This window comes from Pristiophorus japonicus, unplaced genomic scaffold, assembly GCF_044704955.1.
Source record: "Pristiophorus japonicus isolate sPriJap1 unplaced genomic scaffold, sPriJap1.hap1 HAP1_SCAFFOLD_340, whole genome shotgun sequence".
NCBI classification, from domain to species: Eukaryota; Metazoa; Chordata; class Chondrichthyes; family Pristiophoridae; genus Pristiophorus; species Pristiophorus japonicus.
Window position 1 is genome coordinate 721,390 of NW_027253216.1, and position 20,915 is coordinate 742,304.

General features: G+C 49.2%; 1 protein-coding gene across 1 annotated transcript in view; it reads left to right on the forward strand.

Moving 5' to 3' along the window:
• The window catches only part of LOC139250045 (apical junction molecule ajm-1-like), a 123,541-nt gene extending 102,626 nt beyond the window's left edge, over positions 1-20,915 (forward strand). The window contains exon 3 of the mRNA XM_070872608.1: positions 20,580-20,915. Coding sequence (XP_070728709.1) covers positions 20,580-20,813 — 234 coding nt within the window. The 3' untranslated portion in view covers positions 20,814-20,915. The remainder of the gene's footprint in view (positions 1-20,579) is intronic.

Here is a 20,915-nt window from a genome sequence, read left to right on the forward strand (position 1 = left end):
CTCACCGACTGTCTCTCCGACTCTCCGACTCACCGACTCACCGACTGTCTCTCCGACTCACCGACTGTCTCTCCGACTCACCGACTGTCTCTCCGACTCACCGACTGTCTCTCCACTCACCGACTGTCTCACCGACTCACCGACTCACCGACTGTCTCTCCGACTCACCGACTCACCGACTGCCTCTCCGACTCACCGACTGTCTCACCGACTCACCGACTCACCGACTGTCTCTCCGACTCACCGACTCACCGACTGCCTCTCCGACTCACCGACTGTCTCTCCGACTCTCCGACTCACCGACTGTTTCTCCGACTCTCCGACTCACCGACTGTCTCTCCGACTCACCGACTCACCGACCGTCTCTCCGACTCACCGACTGTCTCTCCGACTCACCGACTGTCTCTCCGACTCTCCGACTCACCGACTGTCTCTCCGACTCACCGACTCACCGACTGTCTCTCCGACTCACCGACTGTCTCTCCGACTCACCGACTGTCTCTCCGACTCACCGACTGTCTCTCCACTCACCGACTGCCTCTCCGACTCACCGACTCACCGACTGTCTCTTCGACTCACCGACTGTCTCTCCGACTTACCGACTGTCTCTCCGACTCTCCGACTCACCGACTGTCTCTTCGACTCACCGACTGTCTCTCCGACTCACCGACCGTCTCTCCGACTCACCGACTCACCGACTGTCTCTCCGACTCACTGACTGTCTCTTCGACTCACCGACTGTCTCTCCGACTCACCGACTGCCTCTCTGACTCACCGACCGACTCACCGACTGTCTCTCCAACTCACCGACTGTCTCTCCGACTGACCGACTGCCTCTCCGACTCACCGACTACCTCTCCGACTCACCGACTGTCTTTCCGACTCACCGACTGTCTCTCCGACTCACCGACTGTCTTTCCGACTCACCGACTGTCTCTCTGACTCACCGACTGCCTCTCTGACTCACCGACCGACTCACCGACTGTCTCTCCGACTCACCGACTGTCTCTCCGACTCACCGACTGCCTCTCCGACTCTCCGATTGTCTCACCGACTCACCGACTGCCTCCCCGACTCACCGACTGTCTCTCCGACTGACCGACTGTCTCTCCGACTCACCGACTGCCTCTCCGACTCACCGACCGTCTCACCGACTCACCGACTGTCTCTCCGACTCACCGACCGTCTCACCGACTCACCGACTGTCTCTCCGACTCACCGACTGACTCTCCGACTCACCGACCGTCTCACCGACTCACCGACTGTCTCTCCGACTCACCGACTGCCTCTCCGACTCACCGACAAACCTACTGTCTCTCCGACTCACCGACTCACCGACCGTCTCTCTGACTCACCGACCGTCTCTCCGACTCACCGACTGTCTCTCCGACTCACCGACTCACCGACCGTCTCTCCGACTCACCGACCGTCTCACCGACTCACCGACCGTCTCTCCGACTCACCGACCGTCTCTCCGACTCACCGACTCACCGACTCACCGACTCACCGACTGTCTCTCCGACTCACCGACTCACCGACCGACTCACCGACTCGCCGACCGTCTCACCGACCGACTCACCGACTCACCGACTGTCTCACCTACTCACCGACTGTCTCACCGACTCACCGACCGTCTCACCGACTCACCGACTGTCTCTCCGACTCACCGACCATCTCACCGACTCACCGACCGTCTCACCGACTCACCGACTGTCTCTCCGACTCACCGACTGTCTCTCCGACTCACCGACTGCCTCTCCGACTCACCGACTGTCTCTCCGACTCACCGACTGTCTCTCCGACTCACCGACTGTCTCTCCGACTCACCGACCGCCTCTCCGACTCACCGACCGTCTCTCCGACTCACCGACTGTCTCTCCGTCTCACCGACTCATCGACTGTCTCTCCGACTCACCGACCGCCTCTCCGACTCACCGACTGTCTCACGAACTCACCGACTGCCTCTCCGACTCACCGACTGTCTCTCCGACTCACCGACTGCCACTCCGACTCACCGACTGTCTCTCCGACTCACCGACTGTCTCTCCGACTCACCGACTGTCTCTCCGACTCACCGACTGTCTCTCCGACTCACCGACTGTCTCTCCGATTCACCGACTGTCTCTCCGACTCACCGACTGCCTCTCCGACTCACCGACTGCCTCTCCGACTCACCGACTGTCTCTCCGACTGACCGACTGCCTCTCCGACTCACCGACTGTCTCTCCAACTTACCGACTCACCGACTGTCTCTCCGACTCTCCGACTCTCCGACTCACCGACTGTCTCTCCGACTCACCGACTGTCTCTCCGACTCACCGACTCACCGACTGTCTCTCCAACTCACCGACTCACCGACTATCTCTCCGACTCTCCGACTCACCGACTGTCTCTCCGACTCACCGACTCACCGACTGTCTCTCCGACTCTCCGACTCACCGACTCACCGACTGTCTCTCCGACTCACCGACTGTCTCTCCGACTCACCGACTGTCTCTCCACTCACCGACTGTCTCACCGACTCACCGACTCACCGACTGCCTCTCCGACTCACCGACTGTCTCACCGACTCACCGACTGTCTCTCCGACTCTCCGACTCACCGACTGTCTCTCCGACTCTCCGACTCACCGACTGTCTCTCCGACTCACCGACTGTCTCTCCGACTCACCGACTGTCTCTCCACTCACCGACTGTCTCTCCGACTCACCGACTGTCTCTCCGACTCACCGACTGTCTCTCCACTCACCGACTGCCTCTCCGACTCACCGACTGTCTCTCCGACTCACCGACTGTCTCTCCGACTCACCGACTGTCTCTCCGACTTACCGACTGTCTCTCCGACTCTCCGACTCACCGACTGTCTCTTCGACTCACCGACTGTCTCTCCACTCACCGACTGCCTCTCCGACTCACCAACTCACCGACTGTCTCTTCGACTCACCGACTGTCTCTCCGACTCACCGACTGTCTCTCCGACTCACCGACTGTCTCTCCAACTCACCGCCTGTCTCTCCACTCACCGACTGCCTCTCCGACTCACCGACTCACCGACTGTCTCTCTGACTCACCGACTATCTCTCCGACTCACCGACTGTCTCTCCACTCACCGACTGTCTCTCCGACTCACCGACTGTCTCTCCAACTCACCGCCTGTCTCTCCACTCACCGACTGCCTCTCCGACTCACCGACTCACCGACTGTCTCTCCGACTCACCGACTGTCTCTCCGACTCACCGACTCACCGACTGTCTCTCCGACTCACTGACTGTCTCTCCGACTCACCGACTGTCTCTGCGACTCACCGACTGTCTCTTCGACTCACCGACTGTCTCTCCGACTCACCGACTGTCTCTTCGACTCACCGACTGTCTCTCCGACTCACCGACTGTCTCTCCGACTCTCCGACTCACCGACTGTCTCTTCGACTCACCGACTGTCTCTCCGACTCACCGACTGTCTCTCCGACTCACCGACTCACCGACCGTCTCTCCGACTCACCGACTCACCGACTGTCTCACCGACTCACCGACTGTCTCACCGACTCACCGACCGTCTCTCCGACTCACCGACTCACCGACTGTCTCTCCGACTCACCGACTGTCTCACCGACTCACCGACTGTCTCTCCGACTCACCGACTGTCTCTCCACTCACCGACTGTCTCACCGACTCACCGACTCACCGACTGCCTCTCCGACTCACCGACTGTCTCACCGACTCACCGACTGTCTCTCCGACTCTCCGACTCACCGACTGTCTCTCCGACTCACCGACTGCCTCTCCGACTCACCGACTCCCGCTGGGCCTATTTATAGGCCACCCCACGCTGTCTCTCCGACTCACCAACAAAGTCATAAACCTCCCTTTTGTCTTTATCCTCCCTTGTATGTCCCTTGACATCCAGGGGGCTCTAGATTTGTTAGTCCCACCCTGTTTTTAAGGGAACATACTTACTCTGTACCCTCAGGATCTCCTCCTTGAATGCCTCTCACTGTTCTGACACCGATTTATGTCCAAGTAGCCGTTTCCAGTCCCCTTTGGCCAAATCACATCTCACCTTATCAAAATTGGCTTTTCCCCAATTAAGAACTTTTGTTCCTGGTCTATCCGTGTCCTTTTCCATAACTACCCTAAATCGCACTGAATTATGATCATTAACTTCAACATGCTCTCCCACTGATACCCCTTCCACCTGCCCAGCTTCATTCCCTAGAACTAAATCCAGAATCGACCCTCCCGTGTTGGGCTTGCTACATACTGGCTAAAAAAGTTCTCCTGAATGCATTTTAGGAATTCCGTACCCTCTATACCTGTCACACTAATTTTATCCCAGTTAATATTAGAATAGTTGAATCACCTACTATTACTGCCCTATAGTTTTTGCACTGCTCAGAAATTTCCCAATATATGTGCTCTTCTATCTCCCTCCCACTTTTTGGGGGTCTATAATATACGCCCAGCAGCGTGATCGCCCCTTTTTTGTTCTTCAGTTTGACCAACATGGCCTGGTTTGATGACCCCTCGAACATATCATCCCTCCTCACAGCTGTAATTGTTTCTTTAATCAATACCGCGACCCCCCCCAACCTTTTTACCCCCCTCTCTGTCCCGTCTAAAAACCCTGTAACCAGGAATGTTGAGCTGCCAAACCTGCCCCTCTTTCAGCCATGTCTCAGTAACAGCTATAATATCACACTCCCAAGTGTCTATCTGTGCTCTCAGCTCACCTGCCTTATTCCCTATACTCCTTGCATTAAAGTATATACCAGTTTGTATTGCCAAACTCCCTTGTTGTCTAACCCTTGTTTCCTCTGTCTTCCAAATTCACTTTCTACATTTTTGCTTTCCAATTCCAGCTTTATTCCCCTCCCTACTGAATCTATTCTCAGGTTCCCATCCCCCTGCCGAGCTAGTTTAAACCCTCCCCAACAACACGAGCAAAGCCCCCACCACGAGGATATTGGTCCCGGCTTTGTTGAGGTGCAGGCTGACCGGCTTGTACAGGTCCCACCTCCCCCAGAAACAGTCCCCATGCCTCAGGAATCTAAAGCCCCCCCTCCTGCACCACCTCTCCAGCCAAGTATCCATCTGCTCTATCCTCCTATCTCTGTACTCACTCGCTCGAGGCACTGGGAGATTACTCCCTGGATGTTCACCCTCTCCCCCCAGAATGCCCTGCAGCCGCTCAGTGACATCCTTGACCCTGGCACCAGAGAGACAACATACCATCCTGGAGTCATGTCTGTGGCCGCAGAAACGTCTGTCTGTTCCCCTGACTATCGAATCCCTTACCACGATAGGTCTTCCATTCTTCTTCCTCCCCCTCTGTGCAGCTGAGCCACCCGTGGTGCCGTGGACTTGGCTCTGGCTGCACTCCCCAGAGGCACCATCGCCTTCACCGGTACTCTGAAGAGCGAGATATACCTGCCTAGTCCTCCTTGTCTTTCTGGCGGTCACCCAGTCCCTCTCTACTTGCACTCTCTTAAGTTGCGGGATGACCACCTCTAGAAACGTGATATCCCCGTAGCTCTCAGTCTCACGGATGCACCTCAGTGACTCCAGCCGCCGCTCAAGCTCCGAAACGCAGAGCTCGAGTTGCTGTAGCTGGTAATACTTCCTACACATGTGGTCGTCCAGGCTACATGAAGCGTCCAGGACTTCCCACATGGCACAGGATGTGCACTCCATGTGACTAAGCTGCCCTGCCATCCCTCTATTTAATAGACTATGAACTAACCCAGCAGAAATGAACTTAAAACTTACCAAAAAACACTCACCAGCTCCTCACCAATCAGCTCTCTCCCTTGTGCCGACGTCCCTCCTGTGTGGAGTTGCTCCCGCTCTCTGCCTGCTCGCTGCTCAACGCTTCAGCTTGAGAAAAAGTGATTTTGAAAACTTGACGGTGCATCCATTAAAGACTCGGCTTTTCCTGGGATCGGAATCGGATTTCAGCGCGTGCGCAATGACTCGGTTAAATTTAGCGTCGGCATTTTCGTCAGTGTCTCCCTGTCAGACCGATTCAGACCAATTTCTGGTGCAAACTTTTTCAAAATGCTAAAAGTACCGCTCTGCCTCGATTAACGCCACAATAAAGGCGCAACCAAATTTCTCCACCCAAAACTGTGCACAATACTCCAGGTTCGCTCTCACCAGGGCCCTATATAATTGCAGTCTTTACTCTTATAAGAACATAAGAAATAGGAGCAGGAGTCGGCCATACGGCCCCTCGAGCCTGCTCCACCATTTAATAAGATCTTGGCTGATCTGATCATGGACTCAGCTCCACTTCCCTGCCTGTTCCCCATAAGCCTTCACTCCCTTATCGCTCAAAAATCTGTCTATCTCCGCCTTAAATATATTCAATGTCCCAGCCTCCACATCTCTCTGGGGCAGAGAATTCCACAGATTTACAACCCTCAGAGAAGAAATTCCTCCTCATCTCAGTTTTAAATGGGCGGCCCCTGATTCTGAGACTATGCTCCCTAGTTCTAGATTCCCCTATGAGTGAAAATATCCTCACTGCATTCACCTTGTCGACCCCCTCATTATTATACGTTTCATTAAGATCACCTCTCATTTTTCTGAACGCCACTGAGTAGAGGCCCAACCTACTCAACCTTTCCTCATAAGTCAACCCCCTCATCTCCGGAATCAACCGAATGAACCTTCTCTGAACTACCTCCAATGCAAGTATATCCTTTCCTAAATAAGGAGACCAAAACTGTACGCAGTACTCCAGGTGTGGCCTCACCAATACCCTGTACAGTTGTAGCAGGACTTCTCTGCTTTTATACTCTATCCCCCCGGCAATAAAGGCCAACATTCCATTGGCCTTCCTGATCACTTGCTGTACCTGCATACTAACTCTTTGTGTTTCATGCACAAGAACCCCCAGGTCCCTCTGTACTGCAGCATTTTGCAATTTTTCTCCATTTAAATTATAATTTGCTTTTCTATTCTTTCTGCCAAAGTGGATAACCTCACATTTTCCCACATTATACTCCATCTGCCAACTTTTAACCCACTCACTTAGCCTGTCTATATCCCTTTCAGATTTTTTGTGTCCTCCTCACAATTTGCATTTCCACCCATCTTTGTATCATCAGCAAACTTGGCTACATTACACTCAGTCCCTTCATCCAAGTCATTAATATAGATTGTAAATAGTTGAGGCCCCAGCACTGATCCCTGTGGAACCCCACTAGTTACTGTTTGCCAACCGGAAAATGACCCATTTATCCCGACTCTCTGTTTTCTGTTAGTTAGCCAATCCTCTATCCATGTTAATATATTACCCCCAACCCCGTGAACTTTTATCTTGTGTAGTAACCTTTTATGTGGCACCTTATCGAATGCCTTCTGGAAATCTAAATACACCACATCCACTGGTTCCCCTTTATCCACCCTGTTCGTTACATCCTCAAAGAACTCCAGCAAATTTGTCAAACATGACTTCCCTTTCATAAATCCATGCTGACTCTGCCTGACTGAATTATGCTTTTCCAAATGTCCTGCTACTGCTTCTTTAATAATGGACTCCAACATTTTCCCAACCACAGATGTTAGGCTAACTGGTCTATAGTTTCCTGCTTTCTGTCTCCCTCCTTTTTTTAAACAGGGGCGTTATATTTGCTGTTTTCCAATCCGCTGGGACCTCCCCAGAATCCAGGGAATTTTGGTAGATTACAAGCAATGCAGTCACTTCTTTTAAGACCTTAGGATGTAAGCCATCAGGTCCAGAGTAATATGTCCTTACCATACAGTATAAATGCACACGAGGCCCATACTGGAGAGAAGGTCACTCTGTGACCAGTCCTTTATTAGCCAGCACTGAAATGGAGAAGATGGATGTTTGGTCACCTGTGGTGGAGTGAACTCTACGTCGTGTTCTTCCTCTGCTTCTTCTATGGGGTTGCTGAACCTCCTTTTTGTTTGATCCACATGTTTGCGGCAGATTTGTCCATTGGTAAGTTTAACTCCCAGAATCCTATTTCCCTCTTTGGCAACCACAGTGCCTGCGAGCCATTTAGGCCCTGCAGCGTAGCTCAGGACAAAAACAGGGTCATTGACATCAATACATCGCGCCCTCGCATTCCTGTCATGGTAGCGATATTGTGACTGACGCTCTCGACAATTTCTTTCATGGTGGGGTGTATAAGGGATAACCGGGTTTTGAGCGTCCTTTTCATTTGTAGCTCTGCGGGTGGAACCCATGTGAGCGAGTGTGGTCGGGATCTGTAGGCCAACAGGAGGCATGATAAGCGGCTTTGTAGCAAACCCCCATTGGAATCTGAGCATCCCCTGTTTAATTATCTGCACTGCTCGTTCTGCCTGGCCGTTTGAGGCCGGCTTGAACGGTGTCTTTCTGACATGGTTGATTCCATTGCCTGCCATGAAGTCCTGGAATTCAGTGCTTGTAAAGCACGGGCCATTGTCACTGACCAAGTCGTCCGGTAGACCGTGGGCGGTGAACATTGCCCGTAGACTTTCTACCATGGCAGAGGATGTGCTTGAATTGAGAATGTCACACTCAATCCATTTGGAGTAGGCGTCTACTACAACCAAAAACATTTTTCCCATGAAAGGACCTGCGTAGTCCACATGGATGCGTGACCATGACTTGGCGGGCCATGGCCAGGGGCTAAGGGGGGCTTCCCTGGGAGCATTGCCCAGCTGGGCACACGTGTTGCACCTGCGAACACAAAGTTCCAGATCTGCGTCTATCCCTGGCCACCAAACATGTGACCTGGCAATTGCCTTCATCGTGACATGCCCGGGTGCCCATTGTGGAGTTCTCTGATGAACACCTCTCTGCCCATCTGGGGCATGACTACGCGGTTTCCCCACAGTAGGCAATCGGCCTGAATCGAGAGTTCATCCTTGCTCCTGTGAAATGGTTTGAATTCCTCAGGGCATGCTCTGTACGTGGTTGCCCAGTCCCCATTCAGGACGCATTTCTTGACTAAAGACAATAGCGGGTCTCTATTTGTCCAGACTTTAATCTGACGGGCTGTCACAGGTGAGCCTTCACTTTCGAAAGCTTCAACAGCCATGACCATCTCAGCACCATGCTCAGTTGCCCCCTCGGTGGTGGGTAGTGGGAGCCTGCTGAGTGCATCGGTGCAGTTTTCGGTGCCCAGTCTGTGCCGAATTGTGTAGTCATAGGCGGCTAACGTGAGTGCCCACCTCTGTATGTGGGCTGATGCGTTTGCATTTATGGCCTTGTTGTCGGCCAAAAGGGACGTTAGGGGTTTGTGATCTGTCTCCAGCTCAAATTTCCTGCCAAACAGATCCTGCTGCATTTTTTTTTACTGCATATACACATGCAAGCGCTTCCTTTTCTACCATCCTGTAGTCCCTTTCTGCCTGGGACAGACTTCTGGAGGCATAAGCTACCGGCTGTAACTGACCCTTGGCACTGACATGTTGCAACACACACCCGACACCATAGGATGACGCATCGCACGTTAACACAAGTTTCTTACACGGGTCATATAGCGTTAACAGATTGTTGGAACATAACAAATTGTGTGCTCTATTAAAAGCCCTTTCCTGGCTGTCCCCCCAGACCCATTTGCGACCTTTGCGGAGGAGCATGTGTAGTGGCTCTAACAGCGTGCTCAATTTGGGAAGAAAGTTGCCAAAATAGTTCAGGAGCCCCAGGAACGAACGCAGCTCCGTCGTGTTATGGGATCTGGGTGCTCTCTGGATCGCTTCTGTTTTGGACGCTGATCCCGTCTGCTGCTACCCTCATCCCCAGGAATTCTACCTCTGGAGCTAGGAAGATGCACTTCGCCTTTTTCAGTCGCAGACCTACCCGGTCCAGTCTGCGTAGCACCTCCTCCAGGTTGTGGAGGTGTTCTTCAATATCGTAACCCGTGATGAGGATGTCGTCCTGAAAAACCACCGTCCCTGGAATCGACTTGAGGAGGCTTTCCATGTTTCGTTGAAAGATCGTGGCGGCCGAGCGAATCCCGAACGAACATCTGTTGTACTCAAACAGCCCCTTGTGTGTCGTGATGGTGGTCAGCTTCTTCGACTCACTCGCCAGCTCCTGGGTCATGTAAGCTGGGCTTTGTAATTCCCACATTTCCTGACTGACCAACCCATTCAGCGAGTTCAGGTGAAGCACGTATACAGTTCATACAGCAGGACACCACCGATAATGATGAAAGTGCTCCTCAATGGCATCCCAGTATCAATGGAGCTAGACACGGGGGCCAGCCAGTCCCTGATGGGTATCAAACAGTTCGACAAGTTGTGGGCGTCCAAGGCCAGGAGGCCAAAATTATCGCCGATTGACACACAGCTACGGACATATGCAAAGGAGATCATTCCGGTGCTAGGCAGCGCCACGGTAGTCTTGACCCACAAAGATTCGGAGAACAGGTTGCCACTCTGGATTGTCCCGGGGGCAGTCCCACACTGCTGGGGAGGAGTTGGCTTGCTGTCATGAACTGGAAATGGGGCGATGTCAATGCCATTTCTTCTATGGAGTGAGTATCATGCTCACAGATCCTGGACAAATTTGACTCATTATTTCAACCCGGCATTGGCACTTTCATGGGGACCAAGGTAGTGATTCACATAAACCCGGACGCCAGGCCAGTACACCACAAGGCCAGAGCGGTGCCGTACGTGATGTGGGAAAAGATAGAAGGTGAATTGGACCACCTGTTGAGGGAAGGCATCATCTCGCCAGTCAAATTCAGTGACTGGGCGAGCCCGATTGTGCCGGTGCTCAAGGCGGATGGGTCGGTCAGGATATGTGGCGATTACAAGGCCACCATCAATCGGGTGTCACTCCAAGACCAGTACCCGCTATCGAGAGCGGAGGACCTCTTTGCAACGCTATCCGGTGGCAAACTTTTTTCAAAATTGGACATAACCTCCAGCGATTTCCCCCAGTGTCCATTTGGCCTCGTAGGGCTTACATCGGGCCCGTCCTCCTCGTACATCAACCTGGCTGCAGGCTTCCTGCACATACACGCCAATTGACCGCTGACGTTGCAGTTTCTGCAGGTATATTGCTGATACCTGCAAGCTCTGGCTGTTTGCCTCCACACCTCAAACATGAGCCATTGTTGGAAACAAAAGGTCCATTACCAGGCGATCGTCTCTGACTGTCTCTGTAACTGTCCTTAAGCACATCATTGACAGGTGTTGACGGCCCCATTACTGGCCGCATTGTCCCTTGCGATGGCACAAATCGCCGTTCAGCTGACCATTGTTTCTGTTGAATTCCCCCTTTGGGTTCGACTACCTGCTCGGGCATGTCCGATTGCCCCTGTCTGCCTAGAGATCTGTGTGCCGCGTTAACAATGTTGACTCCCTGTCCATTTGCTGCATTTAAACCAAGATTTTTGTCAAACATCATTCAGGTCTGAGTTAAATGTCTGGGCCATCAAAGCCGCCATTTCCAGGGTCAAGTCTTTGGTCTCAATCAGTTTCCTGAAAACCCCAGCGTGCCCGATGCCCTCAATAAACATCTCCGCTCTGCATGCATCTGGGAACTTACATAGGCTCGCCAGTCGCCGGAGGTCTGCCACGAAGTCTGGAACGCTTTGCCCTTCTCACCGCCGGTGTGTGTAAAACCGGTGTCTCGCCATGTGCATGCTGCTCGCCGGTTCAAAGTGTTCCCCGATCAACTTACTGAGCTCTTCAAAAGTCTTGTCTGCCGGTTTCTCTGGCGCTATAAGGTCCTTCATCAGGGAGTAGGTCCTGGATCCACAAAGTGTCAGGAGATGAGCCCTGCGTTTGTCGGCCGAATCCTGTCCCAACCGTTCCTTAGTGACAAAACTTTGCTGTAGTTGCTCAATAAAATTGTCCCAATCATCACCAACACAGTACCTCTCGTCTGTGCTGCTAGTGGCCATGCTCGCGTGGTTTAAATCCCAGTTTCTCGTCGCCAATAATATGTCCTTACCATACAGTACAAATGCACACGAGGCCCATACTAGAGAGAAGGTCACTCTGTGACCAGTTACCTTTATTAGCCAGCACTGAAGTGGAGAAGATGGGTGGAGCTTCCCTTTGTATACCTGAAAGTCCAGGTTAGGTGTGTCTCCCACAAGTTCACCACCTAGTGGTCAGTGTTCTCATGGTGTACAACTGGTCAGTTTATACCTGGGTTACAATGACAGTGGAATACACGACACAGAGGACTTTTCCACCTTTCGTGCCATTATTTTGCTGAGTAATACTTCTTTAGTGATAGTGATGGTTTTAAGTTCCTCCTTCCATATAGCCCCTTGAGTACCCACTATTGGGATGTTTTTAGTGTCTTCTACCGTGAAGACCGATACAAAATATTTGTTCAAAGTCTCTGCCATTTCCCTGTTCCCTATTATTAATTCCCCAGTCTCATCCTCCAAGGGACCTACATCTACTTTAGCCACTCTTCATTTCAATATACCTGTATCTGTTTTTATCTGTTTTTATATTTCATGCGAGCTCACTTTCATAATCTTTCCTTTTTTTTTTAGTCGTTCTTTGTTGGCTTTTAAAATTTTCCCAATCTTCTAAATTACAGACCTAACCTCAGTGGTGGGAAAATAATTGGAAAAAATCCTGAAAGACAGGATAAATCTACATTTGGAAAGGCAAGGATTAATCAGGGACAGTCAGGAGGGATTTGTTAAGGGAAGATCGTGTCTGACTAACCTGATTGAATGTTTTGAGGAGGTAACCAGGAGGATCGATGAGGGCAGTGTGTACGATGTAGTGTATATGGACTTTAACAAAGCTTTTGATAAGGTCCCACATGGCAGACTGGTCACGAAGGTTAAAGCCCCTGGGATCCAGGGCAAAGTGGCAAGTTGGATCCAAAATTGGCTGAGAAACATAGAAACATAGACAATAGGTGCAGGAGTAGGCCATTCAGCCCTTCTAGCCTGCACCGCCATTCAATATGATCATGGCTGATCATGCAACTTCAGTACCCCATTCCTGCTTTCTCTCCATACCCCCTGATCCCCTTAGCCAAAAGGGCCACATCTAACTCCCTTTTGAATGTAACTAACGAATTGGACTCTGCAACTTTCTGTGGTAGAGAATTCCACAGGTTCACCACTCTCTGGGTGAAAAAGTTTCTCCTCATCTCAGTCCTAAATGGCTTACCCCTTATCTTTAGACTGTGACCATTGGTTCTGGACTTCCCCAACATTGGGAACATTCTTCCTGCATCTAACCTGTCCAGTCATGTCAGAATTTTATATGTTTCTATTAGATCCCCTCTCATTCTTCTAAATTCCAGTGAGTATAAGCCCAGTTGATCCAGTCTTTCTTCATATGTCAGTCCGGCCATCCCGGGAATTAGTCTGGTGAACCTTCGCTGCACTCCCTCAATAGCAAGAACATCCTTCCTCAGATTAGGAGACCAAATCTGAACACAATATTCCAGGTGTGGCCTCACCAAGGCCCTGTACAACTGCAGTAAGACCTCCCTGCTCTTATACTCAAATCCCCTAGCTATGAAGGCCAATGTGCCACTTGCTTTCTTCACCACCTGCTGTACCTGCATGCCAACTTTCAATGACTGATGTACCATGACACCCAGGTCTTGTTGCACCTCTCCTTTTCCTAATCTGTCACCATTCAAATAATCTGCCTTCCTGTTTTTGCCACCAAAGTGGATAACCTCACATTTATCCACATTATACTGCATCTGCCATGCATTTGCCCATTCACCTAATCTGTCCAAGTCACCCTGCAGCCTCTTAGCATCCCCCTCACAGCTCACACTGCCACCCAGCTTAGTGTCATCTGCAAACTTGGAGATATTACATTCAATTCCTTCGTCTAAATCATTAATGTATATTGTAAATAGCTGGGGTCCCAGCACTGAACCCTGCGGCACACCACTAGTCACTGCCTGCCATTCTGAAAAGGACCTGTTTATTCCGACTCTCTGCTTCCTGTCTGCCAACCAGTTCTCTATCCACGTCAATACATTATCCCCAATACCATGTGCTTTAATTTTGCACACTAATCTCTTGTGTGGGACCTTGTCAAAAGCCTTTTGAAAGTCCAAATACACCACATCCACTAGTTCTCCCTTGTCCACTCTGCTAGTTACATCCTCAAAAAACTCTAGAAGATTTGTCAAGCATGATTTCCTTTTCATAAATCCATGCTGACTTGGACCGATCCTGTCACTGCTTTCCAAATGCGCTGCTATTATATCTTTAAGAATTGATTCCAGCATTTTCCCCACTACTGATGTCAGGCTAACCAGTTTATTTGACACAAAGATTAGTGAGAAAGCGGGTTGTGTAGAGGACACAGAGAGGCTGTGTCAAAATCTCGAGCCCCGATAAACGACTCAGACACCTTCAGTTCCGGCAGAAGTTTCTTTAATTTAGAACATAAGTGGGCAAATGCATGGTAGATGAAGTATAATGTGGATAAATGTGAGGTTATCCACTTTAGTGGTAAAAACAGAGAGACAGACTATTATCTGAATGGTGACAGATTAGGAAAAGGAGAGGTGCAACGAGACCTGGGTGTCATGGTACATCAGTCATTGAAGGTTGGCATGCAGGTACAGCAGGCGGTTAAGAAAGCAAATAGCATGTTGGCCTTCATAGCGAGGGGATTTGAGTACAGGGCAGGGAGGTGTTGCTATAGTTGTACAGGGCCTTGGTGAGGCCACACCTGGAGTATTGTGTACAGTTTTGGTTTCCTAACTTGAGGAAGGACATTCTTGCTATTGAGGGAGTGCAGCGAAGGTTCACCAGACTGATTCCCAGAATGGCGCGACTGAACTATCAAGAAAGACTGGATCAACTGGGCTTGTATTCACTGGAGTTCAGAAGAATGAGAGGGGACCTCATAGAAACGTTTAAAATTCTGACGGGTTTAGGCAGGTTAGATGCAGGAAGAATGTTCCCAATGTTGGGGAAGTCCACAACCAGGGGTCACAGTCTAAGGATAAGGGGTAAGCCATTTAGGACCGAGATGAGGAGAAACTTCTTCACCCAGAGAGTGGTGAACCTGTGGAAATCTCTACCACAGAAAGTTGTTGAGGCCAATTCACTAAATATATTCAAAAAGGAGTTAGATGAAGTCCTTACTACTAGGGGGATCAAGGGGTATGGCGAGAAAGCAGGAATGGGGTACTGAAGTTGCATGTTCAGCCATGAACTCATTGAATGGCGGTGCAGGCTAGAAGGGCCGAATGGCCTACTCCTGCACCTATTTTCTATGTTTCTAGGTTTCTAACATAAGAATGAGGAACAGGAGTAGGCCATCTAGCCCCTCGAGCCTGCTCCGCCATTCAACAAGATCATGGCTGATCTGGCCGTGGACTCAGCTCCACTTACCCGCCCGCTCCCCGTAACCCTTAAATCCCTTATTGGTTAAAAATCTATCTATCTGTGACTTGAATACATTCAATGAGCTAGCCTCAACTGCTTCCTTGGGCAGAGAATTCCAGAGATTCACAACCCTCTGGGAGAAGAAATTCCTTCTCAACGCGGTTTTAAATTGGCTCCCCCGTATTTTGAGGCTGTGCCCCCTAGTTCTAGTCTCCCCGACCAGTGGAAACAACCTCTCTGCCTCTATCTTGTCTATCCCTTTCATTATTTTAAATGTTTCTATAAGATCACCCCTCATCCTTCTGAACTCCAACGAGTAAAGACCCAGTCTACTCAATCTCTCATCATAAGGTAACCCCCTCATCTCCGGAATCAGCCTAGTGAATCGTCTCTGTACCCCCTCCAAAGCTAGTATATCCTTCCTTAAGTAAGGTGACCAAAACTGTATGCAGTACTCCAGGTGCGGCCTCACCAATACCCTATACAGTTGCAGCAGGACCTCCCTGCTTTTGTACTCCATCCCTCTCGCAATGAAGGCCAACATTCCATTCGCCTTCCTGATTACCTGCTGCACCTGCAAACTAACTTTTTGGGATTCATGGGGCACCGGAGGGACTGGAGTGCATCATCACGCCCGGCAACCAAATTTTAATTTGATTTTACGTTTTAAAGTTTAATTTGTTTTAATTGCCGGTGCTTTTAGTGTCCCCCTCTCCTTTTATAGGGGGCACTGGAAAAAGGAAAAAATTTGATTTTAGTGCCCAAAAAAAAAACGGAAAAAAAAGAAGAAAAAAAAAGAAAGAAAAAAAGGGCCTTGTAAATGTCTGGTGTGTCATCCAGGTCGGGTGGCACGGTTTAATGTTTTTATGTTTTGCAGGTAGACTCTAAAAGAGTTTCATGCACAATGACCCCCAGGTCCCTCTGCACCGCAGCATGTTGTAATTTCTCCCCATTCAAATAATATTCCCTTTTACTGTTTTTTTTCCCCAAGGTGGATGATCTCACACTTTCCGACATTGTATTCCATCTGCCAAACCTTAGCCCATTCCCTTAACCTATCTAAATCTCTTTGCGGCCTTTCTGTGTCCTCTACACAACCCGCTTTCCCACTAATCTTAGTGTCATCTGCAAATTTTGTTACACTACACTCTGTCCCCTCTTCCAGGTCATCTATGTATATTGTAAACAGTTGTGGTCCCTTTGTCACCCTTTGTCCTCCTCTGCTGAATTCTTAGAGGTAGGAAGCAAAGGGTAATGGTTGCTGGATGTTTTTGTGACTGGAAGGATGTTTCCAGTGGGGTTCCACAGGGCTCAGAATTGGGTCCCTTGCTTTTTGTCATATATATCAACGATTTAGATTTGAATAGGGAGTATGATTAAGAAGTTTGCAGACGACACTAAAATTGGTTGTGTGGTTGATGATGAAGAGGAAAGTCATAGGCTGCAGGAGGATATTAATCTACTGGTCAGGTGGGCAGAGCTGTGGCAAATGGAATTTAATTCAGAGAAGTGTGAGGTAATGCACTTTGGGAGGGCTAATAAGGAAAGGGTACACACATTAAGCGGTAGGCCACTTAATAGTGTAGATGAACAAAGAGACCTTGGAGTGCTTGTCCACAGATCCCTGAAAGTAGCAGGCCAGGTGGATAAGGTGGTTAAGAAGGCATATGGAATGCTTGCCTTTATTGGCCGAGGCACAGAATATAAGAGTAGGGAGGTTACACTTAAATTGTATAATACTCTGGTTAGGCTACACCTGGAGTACTGCGTGCAGTTCTGGTCACTGTATTATAAGAAGGATGTGATTGCATGGGAGAGGGTGCAGAGATTTACTAGGATGCTGCCTGTAATTGAGAATCTTAGTTATGAGGACAGACTGGATAGGCTGGGTTTGTTCTCATTGGAACAGAGGAGTTTGAGAGGAGACCTCATTGAGGTGTACAAAATATTGAGGGGCCTGGATATAGTGGATAGTAAGGGTCTATTTCCATTGGTGGAGGGGTCTATTTCGAAGGGGCATAGTTTTAAGGTGGTTGGTGGAAGGATTAGAGGGGATTTGAGGGGGGCTTCTTTACACAGAGGGTTGTGGGGATCAGGAACTCGCTGCCTGGAAGAGTGGTGGATGCAGAAACCCTCACCACTTTTAAGAGATGGTTGGATGGGCACTTAAAGTGCAGTAACCTGCAGGGTTACGGACCTAGAGCTGGTAATTGGGATTAGACTGGATGACCTTCTGTTGGACAGCACAGATATAATGGTAAGTACTGCAGGGTATAGAATACGGCCAGGATGATCTCCTGGACTAGTGTCGATCGCCTGGATGGGTCGGAGAGGAATTTTCCCAGATTTTTTTCCCTAAATTGGCCTGGGTTTTTATCTGTTTTTTGACTCTCCCAGGAGATCACATGGCTCCGGTTGGGGTGGAGTGTAGAATGTTTCAGTGTAAGGGGTGTCGCAGTTGTCTGAGGCGGACTGGTTGGGCTGGGTGCTCTTTACCTTTCCACCATTGTTCATTGTTCATAGGTTTATATGTAACCTTCAGGGCTGCTGACCGAGGGCCGTGTGGCTCTTTGTCGGCCGGTGTGGACACGATGGGCCGGAATGGCCTCCTTCTGCGCTGTAAATTTCTATGCTTATACTCAAATCTTCTTTTAATAAAGGCCAACATACCATTCACTTTCTTCATTGCTTGCTGTACCTGCATGTTAACTTTCAGTGATTGGTGTACAAGGTCACCCAGGTCCCTCTGAACACCAACATTTCCCAATCTCTCACCATTTAAAAAATACTCTGTTTTTCTATTTTTCCAACCAAAGTGGATAACTTCACATTTCTCCACATTATATTCCATTTGCCATGTTCTTGCCCACTCACTTAGCCTGTCTATATCCCCTTGAAGTCTCTTTGCATCCTCCTCACAACTTACATTCCCACCGAGCTTTGTATCATCAGCAAACTTGGAAATATTACATTTGGTCCCCTCATCCAAATCATTGATACAGATTGTGAATAGCTGGGGCCCCAGCACTGATCCCTGTGGTACCCCACTAGTTACAGCCTGCCAACCCGAAAATGACCCCTTTATTCCTACTCTGTGTTTTCTGTCCGTTAACCAATCCTCAATCCATGTCAGTATATTAACCCCAATCCCATGAGCCCTAATTTTGTTTAATAACCTCTTGTGTGGCACCTTATCGAATGCTTTCTGAAAATCCAAATACACCACATCCACTGGTTCCCCCTTATCTATTCTGTAGTTACAACCTCAAAAAACTAACAGATTTGTCAAACATGATTTCCCTTTCATAAATCCGTGTTGACCCTGCCAAATCCTATTATTATTTTCCAAGTGCCCTGTTATCACGTCCTTAATAATAGATTCTAGCATTTTCCCTACGACTGATGTCAGGTTAACTGGTCTGTAGTTCCCCGTTCTCGCTCTCCCTCCTTTCTTAAATAGCGGGGTTACATTTGCTACCTTCCCATCCGCGGGAACCGTTCTAGAATCTGTGGAATTTTGGAAGATGACAACCAATGCATCCACTATCTCTATCGCCAGCTCTTTCAAAACTCGAGGGTGTAGGCCATCAGCTCCAGGGGATTTATCAGCTTTCAGTCCCATTCATTTCTCCAGTACTATTTTTTTACTAATACTAATTTCTTTCAGTTCCTCATTCTCGCTAGACCCCTGATACCCCACTATTTCCAGGAGGTTTACTGTATCTTCTTCTGTGAAGACAGGCACAAAGTATTTGTTTAATTTCTCTGCCATTTCCTTATTCTCCATTATAGTTTCTCCTGTCTCAGCCTGTCAGGGACCCACATTTACTTACGCTAATCTTTTCCTTTTTACATACCTATAGAAGCTTTTACAGTCTGTTTTTATGTCTCTCACTAGTTTACTCTCACATTCTAGTTTCCCTTTCTTTATCAATTTCTTGGTCCTCTGTTACTGAATTCTAAAACCCTCCCAACCCTCAGGCTTACTGCTCTTTTTGGCAACAATATAAGCCTCTTCCTTTGATCTAATACCATCTTTAACTTCACTCGTTAGCCACGGTTGGACCACTTTTCCTGTGGGGTTTTTGTACCTTAAAGGAATGTGTGTTTGTTGTAAATTATGTATTAATTCTTTAAATGCTAGCCATATCTCGTCTACCATCATACTGTTTCATGTCATTTCCCAATCTACCTCAGCCAATTCGCCCTGCATACCTTCGTAGTTTCCTGTTTAGATTTAAGACACTAGTTTTGGATTTAACAAAATAAATCACTTTCAAACTTAATATAACATTCTATCACATTATGGTCACTCTTCCCTAAAGGCCCCTTTATTACAAGGTTATTAATTAACCCTTTCTCATTGCACAATACTTGATCTAAAATAGCCTGCTCCCTAGTTGGTTCCTCAACATACTGATCTAGAAACCTATCATATATACATTCCATGAATTTGCCCTCCACACTATTACTCCAAGTTTGGTTTGTCCAGTCTATATGTAGATTAAAGTTCCCTATGATTACTGTATTACCCTGGTTACATGCGACTCTAATTTACACTCTGCCCTACATTACCCGACTGTTTGGGGGCCAAGAAACAACTCCCAACAATGTTTGCTGCCCCTTGCTGTTTCTCAGCTCCACCCAAACAGATTCTACTTCTTGATTTTCTGAGCTAAGATCCTTTTCTCTCTCTGTCTTTATCCCATCCTTTATCAGGGCTCCCCCTCCTCCTTTTCCATTTTGCCTATCTCTTCTAAAAGTTAAGTATCCTGGAATATTTAGTTCCCAATCCTGGTCACTTTGTAACCACGTCTCCGTAATGGCTATTAGATCCAACCGATTACTTTCTATTGCGCCATTAATTCATCTATTTTGTTACAAATGCTTCTCGCATTCCGATATAGCTTTGACTACTTTTTATTTTTCCCTGATGTCCCGTTAGTCACTGATGTCCTACTCTCTCTGTCCCTTCCCGACCCACTCTGCTTATTTTTACCCCGAACCTTTCTCTTGCGGCTTTGAAATTGACTCTTTCCTGAATTCAGGGCGTACCCGTGTTCCAGTGACCCACCTGTACCACAGTGGTGTACCCCAGCGTTACACAGTACATGCTCCTGCCCCACTCTGACAGTCACTGAATGTGCACCAATTCCTCATGTCGCCGCGTGATTTTGCGTCAAGGGCATTGTGAGAGTGAAGTTGATTTTGACACTCTATCTCTTTTCGCTCTCCCATTTCTCCGAATTGCGTCGAGGAAGAAAGTAAACTGGAAGCAGAGGCACGACTCCTTCATCCGGATGCTGCACGCGGCACAGCAGATTGAGCTGGCAATTTACCGAGGCAAGAAGGGAAATATGACAGCCCTCCCGCCCACCGTCAACCCCGACTACGTGCAGTGTCCCCACTGCAGCCGGCGCTTCGAACGCAATGTGGCCGACAGTCACATCCCCAAGTGCAAGACACTGCGGAGCCGGCCTGCCCCGCCCAGGTAACTGAGCGCCCTCAGCTGATCGGCCGGGATGGGCAGCGGCCCGACCAACATGGCTGCGAGAGGAGGGGAATGAGCTCTGTACTGTTCGCACCGTGACTGAGGG